Genomic DNA, 7,136 nt, shown 5'->3' on the forward strand with positions numbered 1-7,136 from the left:
TACAGTAAATATTATAGTCTGTAGAACACTACAGTAAATATTATAGTCTGCAGAACACTACAGTAAATATTATAGTCTGCAGAACACTACAGTAAATATTATAGTCTGCAGAACACTACAGTAAATACTATAGTCTGTAGAACACTACAGTAAATATTATAGTCTGTAGAACACTACAGTAAATATTATAGTCTGTAGAACACTACAGTAAATATTATAGTCTGCAGAACACTACAGTAAATATTATAGTCTGCAGTACACTACAGTAAATATTATAGTCTGCAGAACAATACAGTAAATATTATAGTTTGTAGAACACTACAGTAAATATTATAGTCTGCAGAACAATACAGTAAATATTATAGTCTGTAGAACACTACAGTAAATATTATAGTCTGCAAAACATTACAGTAAATATTATAGTCTGCAAAACATTACAGTAAATATTATAGTCTGCAGAACACTACAGTAAATACTATAGTCTGTAGAACACTACGGTAAATATTATAGTCTGCAAAACATTACGGTAAATATTATAGTCTGTGGAACACTACAGTAAATATTATAGTCTGCAAAACACTACAGTAAATATTATAGTCTGCAAAACATTACAGTAAATATTATAGTGTGCAAGACACTACAGTAAATATTATAGTCTGCAAAACATTACAGTAAATATTATAGTCTGCAGAACACTACAGTAAATACTATAGTCGGCAGAACACCACAGTAAATATTATAGTCTGCAAAAACACTACAGCAAATACTACAGTCTGCAAAAATTCTACAGTAATTACTATAGTATACAATACCGTTTTTTACTACAGTATTTATGCTATATTGAACTGTAAATACTAGTGTTTTTGCTGACTGAATACTATAGTGTTTATACTATAGTATTTTTTCAGGGGGTTAAGCCAGAACAGTTATGTAACATTTCGACATTTCCATTTTAGTCATTTAGCAGACGCTCTTATCCAGAGCGACTTACAGTAGTGAATGCATACATTTCATACATTTTTTCACCGTACTGGTCCCCCGTGGGAATCTAACCCACAACCCTGGCGTTGCAAACACAAGGCTCTACCAACTGAGCCACATGGGACACACGGGACTAATGTGGATAGTAAAGGATGTGTACAGTAAAGGTAACCCACGCAGACTAGTTATGTAACATGGATAGTAAAGGATGTGTACGGTAAAGGTAACCCAGACTATGTAACCCAGACTACTGATCATTAGGTTTTTCTTTTCCCTCTCTCTCTTAGGCTCAGGCTATAGAGAATGAAGTTGTTATGGAGTTCTTCAGGGTCATAGGGTACCAAGCTTAGGTAAGAGTTGGACTTTTATCTAGCTTTACTGTTCTCCTCCATGCTCCTCCAGTGCATTCGGAAAGTATTCAGACCTCTTGACGTTTCCCACATTTTGTTACGTTACAACCTTATTCTAAAATGGATTAAAAATATATATTTTTTACACACAATACCTTAAAATGACATGACCCTAACATGACAAAGCTAAAACAGTTTTTAAAAACGGAAATATTACATTTACATAAGTATTCAGACCCTTTACTAAGTACTTTGTTGAAGCACCTTTGGTATGACGCTTCAAGCTTGGCACACCTGTATTTCGGGAGTTTCCCATTCTTCTCTGCAGATCCTCTCAGGCTCTGTCAGGTTGAAATCTGACACCATCCATACAGTGAAGCATGGTGGTGGCAGCATGTTTTTCAGGGACTGGGAGACTATTCAGGATCAAGGCAAAGCTGAACAGAGCAAAGTACAGAGAGATCCTTGATGAATACCTGCTTCAGAACTCTCAAGACCTCAGACTGGGGTGAAGGTTCACCTTCCAACAGGACAACGACCTTAAGCACACAGCCAAGACAACGCAGGAGTGGCATCGGGACAAGTTTCTGAATGTTCTTGAGCCAAAGGCCGGACTTGAACACGATCAAACATCTCTGGAGAGACCTGAAAATAGCTTTGCAGCTACGCTCCCCATCCAACCTGACAGAGCTTGAGAGGATCTGCTGAGAAGAATGAGAGAAACTCCCCAAATACAGGTGTGCCAAGCTTGTAGCGTCATACCCAAGAATACTTGGGCCTCCCTGTGGCTCAGTTGGTAGAGCATGGTGTTTGCAACGCCAGCATGGTGTGTACAATGCCAGGGTTGTGGGTTTGATTCCCACAGGGGTCCAGTATAAAAAGAAATGTATGAAATGTATGTATTCACTACTGTAAGTCACTCTGGATAAGAGTGTCTGCTAAATGACTCAAATGTAAAATGTAAGTACTCAAGGCTGTAATTGCTGCCAAAGATACTTCAACAAAGTACTGAGTAAAGGGTCTGATTACTTATGTAAATGGGATATTTCAGTTTATTATTTTTTTTATAAATTAGCAAGCATTTCAAACTGTTTTTGCTTTGTTGTTATGGGGTATTGTGTATAGATTGATGAGGAATAAGGCTGTAACCTAACAAAATGTGGAAAACGTCAAGGGGTATGAGCACTTTCCGATGGCTCTGTATATTTGATTTAATATGGGCTATATTTAAAGTAAAACCATGTAGGCTACAGAATAGGGACGTCGTTTCATTAAACTTCACCATGTGTTCCAATGATATGTTTTTTGCTTACTTACAGCCTCTGTTTGATGGAAATGATGAGGTAAATATTGTGATTTTGTGTTTTCCCCATGTTGATTATGAGCTAATGCTGAGGTAACACTGGAATAGCCACAGCTAGTGCTTTGGGTTCTCCTCTGCTTGGTGGTCATGCCTCACTCTGTGCTGTGACTCACCTGTGTCTGTCATTTCAATGTATGGTGATGTGTTGCATCGCTGTGTGATCTACATGAGTATCACTCGTTGTAGCCTGGCTTGAACAGGTGTTTTTACAAAATGGCTGCCTGGGTGAGTTCGATTAGACTGTGACACAAAACCTTGCTGTGTGGTAGTCTGCCTGGCTTTTGTGAATGTCTCTCTGTGATGTCTGGTGGGATGACAGCCTGGTGCCTGTAAACATTTCCTGTGAGATGCAGTATGTGGATTAGTAGCAGAGATTGCAAAACCAGCATTCCTTTGACGTTATCGCCGCTGGTCTTTGTATTGAACAGCACTGCTCCAGATTCAACTTTGAACTCTTTCTCCGTCTGTGTTTCAGAATGAAGAGTACATCGAGTTCTCAGCCTGTCCAAAAGGACCCTGAAGACAAAGACCCTCAACACTTTTGCCTTTCTCTTTTATCTCTACATCCATCCCCATCACTCTCTCTCTGACTTTCCATTTCACTCTTACAATGGACAATTTTATATAGAGATTCATCCAAGCCATTTACAGTTTATATATTTGCGTCCATCCCAAGTACAGTTAGAGAACGGTACGCTGTAAAACTACTGGTAGAACAACAACATGTCAAGTAATATTGATACACTGTGCCTAGAACGGGCAGCACTATATCTATGTGTATGTTTTGTATGTACCACAGTATACTATGTTGTATGTGGAAGCAATTCACTCTGTATTATTAGAGTATAATCAGTGTTCATTGGAAGCACAGAGTACAATGCTGTACCTTATACTAAGCACTTCATAAAGCACATCGAAAGTGCCATTTATTCTAAGCTGAAATCATTGTGAAATTTGCCTAGATGTTTATTGTCCCAATTATGTATCATTCATGCAGTCCATATTTTAGCTCTACCTCCTTCTGAAAGTAAAGATAACTGAGGTGTTTCCTGTTTGTAAAACAGTGCAATTAGTTCCTCTATCCTGCTAACACACAGCTCTTCTAGCATATAAACCCAGCTCCCTCTGTAGTCAATAAAAATGTCATTTAGCAGATGCTTTTATCTAAAGCAACTTGCAGAGACATACAGTTACTCAAAATTACATCAATGTGAAATTCCAACCCATATTGTCTTCCATAGTTTTGTACTTCCTCTTCTGTTTTTGTTTCCTCCTGCTTACTTGTTTCATCTCTCTGACAGCCCAGGCTGAGAGGAAGGTTATAGCTGGATATCAAACCAGCTGTTGTCCCCCCAAAAGTGTTTTTATCATTAACTGTTACTCAGCGTTAATCTCCTCTACTCTCTATGTTCATGGTCAACTAACTATTTTATTATGTTAACCCTTGTGTGGTGTTCGGGTCTGTGGGAACCATTTTACATGTTTACTAAAATAAAAATGATAAAATGAATTATTTTTTTCAACCTGAGACTTATTGGCCTTGGCTCATTTTCTGTGAAGAACATATAAAATAACACATTTTCATTGAGTGCACACTGTGCACCCCCCTACATATTTAGATTACATGTGTGTTGTTCAGGTCCACTTTTCCACAATAAAAGTGTGGAAAATTGTGTGTGTAGGTGAAAACAAGTAAAAATGAAACAAAAAGGTTTGCTGTGTGCCTTCACTCTGTCTTCCTCCTCCCTGGGCCCGTTGTTTCAACATAGCATCAAGAACCTGTCTGTCTGCCTGCCTGTCTCCCGCTTTTCTCGCACTCTTTACCCTTTGTAGTGTGTGAAACTACACAATACATTATTTCGATTCATTGTAAAAAAAAAAATCTGTATTTTCCCACACTCTACCCCAGCCAGGTGCAAATTGGGGGAGGGACACAAACAAATAAATAGCTTTGCATGTGTGGCTCCTTACCACAATCAATTAATATGGCAAAAAGAATCTCTGCTCAGGGCTTTAGAAATAATTTTTGCAGAGAGAGAAGCTAGTGTGGAGGGAGTGTCTTCCACTTTGGAAGATGAAGAATTTTCCAAATATGAGGATCATGTCTCTGTCAATTCGGAGTCTGACAGTGAGTTGGAAGAAGAGGATGAGATTAACCCTCAGCCAGCACCAGGACCAGTATGGTGGAAATTACAAGATTATACACTGCTCAAAAAAATAAAGGGAACACTTAAACAACACAATGTAACTCCAAGTCAATCACACTTCTGTGAAATCAAACTGTCCACTTAGGAAGCAACACTGATTGACAATACATTTCACATGCTGTTGTGCAAATGGAATAGACAACAGGTAGAAATTATAGGCAATTAGCAAGACACCCCAAATAAAGGAGTGGTTCTGCAGGTGGGGACCACAGACCACTTCTCAGGTCCTATGCTTCCTGGCTGATGTTTTGGTCACTTTTGAATGCTGGCGGTGCTTTCACTCTAGTGGTAGCATGAGATGGAGTCTACAACCCACACAAGTGGCTCAGGTAGTGCAGCTCATCCAGGATGGCACATCAATGCGAGCTGTGGCAAGAAGGTTTGCTGTGTCTGTCAGCGTAGTGACCAGAGCATGGAGGCGCTACCAGGAGACAGGCCAGTACATCAGGAGACGTGGAGGAGGTCACAGGAGGGCAACAACCCAGCAGCAGGACCGCTACCTCTGCCTTTGTGCAAGGAGGAGCAGGAGGAGCACTGCCAGAGTCCTGCAAAATCACCTCCAGCAGGCCACAAATGTGCATGTGTCTGCTCAAACGGTCAGAAACAGACTACATGAGGGTGGTATGAGGGCCCGACGTCCACAGGTGGGGGTTGTGCTTACAGCCCAACACCGTGCAGGACGTTTGGCATTTGCCAGAGAACACCAAGATTGGCAAATTCGCCACTGGCGCCCTGTGCTCTTCACAGATGAAAGCAGGTTCACACTGAGCACATGTGACAGACGTGACAGAGTCTGGAGACGCCGTGGAGAACGTTCTGCTGCCTGCAACATCCTCCAGCATGACCGGTTTGGCGGTGGGTCAGTCATGGTGTGGGGTGACATTTCTTTGGGGGGCCGCACAGCCCTCCATGTGCTCGCCAGAGGTAGCCAGACTACCATTAGGTACCGAGATGAGATCCTCAGACCCCTTGTGAGACCATATGCTGGTGCGGTTGGACCTGGGTTCCTCCTAATGCAAGACAATGCTAGACCTCATGTGGCTGGAGTGTGTCAGCAGTTCCTGCAAGAGGAAGGCATTGATGCTATGGACTGGCCCGCCCGTTCCCCAGACCTGAATCCAATTGAGCACATCTGGGACATCATGTCTCGCTCCATCCACCAACGCCACGTTGCACCATAGACTGTCCAGGAGTTGGCGGATGCTTTAGTCCAGGTCTGGGAGGAGATCCCTCAGGAGACCATCCGCCACCTCATCAGGAGCATGCCCAGGCGTTGTAGGGAGGTCATACAGGCACGTGGAGGCCACACACACTACTGAGCCTCATTTTGACTTGTTTTAAGGACATTACATCAAAGTTGGATCAGCCTGTAGTGTGGTTTTCCACTTTAATTTTGAGTGTGACTCTAAATCCAGACCTCCATGGGTTGATAAATTGGATTTCCATTGATTATTTTTGTGTGATTTTGTTTTCAGCACATTCAACTATGTATTTAATACGATTATTTCATTAATTTAGATCTAGGAAGTGTTGTTTAAGTGTTCCCTTAATTTTTTGGAGCAGTATATTATAATACTTTTATTGCATCAAATGGTTGTTTCATGCAACAGAATAAGGGGTTGTTAGAACGCTCATCTGTGTGTGTTCTACTGAGGATGGGCCTATAAGGTACCAGGGAGAGACGACTCCAGAGCCAGACCCTGGTCTCTACATAATGAGATACTGTCTGCTGTGAATTATAAGTATCTTTCATACAAATCTTAACCTTGTGACCCATTCCATACGTCTGTTGTTCGTCATGTAGGTTGAAGGGGGTGTATCTTAGCTATAAAATACCTTTGTACTTTTGTCTCGTGGCTCTCAATGAATCATCTGGGGATGATTCGTCGACCAGCCATCATTATCGTAGAGCACTCAATCGATTCACTTTTTATGTGTGTGTTGTGTTGACCTGCTGTCACGACTTCCACCGAAGTTGGTCCCTCTCCTTGTTCGGGCGGGGTTCGGCGGTCGACGTCACTCTTTTCTAGCTGCCACCGATCCACTTTTTATTTTCCATTTGTTTTGTCTTCATTGTACACACCTGGTTTCCATTCCCATAATTATATGTTCCTTATTTAACCCTCTGTTTCCCCCATGGTTTTGTGCGTGTTTGTTCGTTGTAAGTTGGTCTGTATTTGTGAGTTTGATTATTTTCCTTCTTGGAATTTTGTTGTTTTGAGTAAAGTTATGTGA

General features: G+C 41.2%; 1 protein-coding gene across 3 annotated transcripts in view; it reads left to right on the forward strand.

Annotated features, from left to right (window-relative positions):
* The window catches only part of lpp60 (60 kDa lysophospholipase), a 37,330-nt gene extending 33,126 nt beyond the window's left edge, over nucleotides 1-4,204 (forward strand). The window contains 3 exon segments of one of the 3 annotated variants that reach the window (NM_001139890.1): nucleotides 1,269-1,331; nucleotides 2,651-2,674; nucleotides 3,170-4,204. In NM_001139890.1, the coding sequence (NP_001133362.1) occupies nucleotides 1,269-1,331 (63 nt within the window). In that variant the 3' untranslated portion in view covers nucleotides 2,651-2,674; nucleotides 3,170-4,204. 3 annotated transcript variants of the gene reach the window in all.
* The last annotated feature ends 2,932 nt before the right edge of the window (nucleotides 4,205-7,136 follow it).

The sequence above is a fragment of the Salmo salar genome, chromosome 09, assembly GCF_965601325.2.
Source record: "Salmo salar chromosome 09, fSalSal1, whole genome shotgun sequence".
Taxonomy (NCBI): domain Eukaryota; kingdom Metazoa; phylum Chordata; class Actinopteri; order Salmoniformes; family Salmonidae; genus Salmo; species Salmo salar.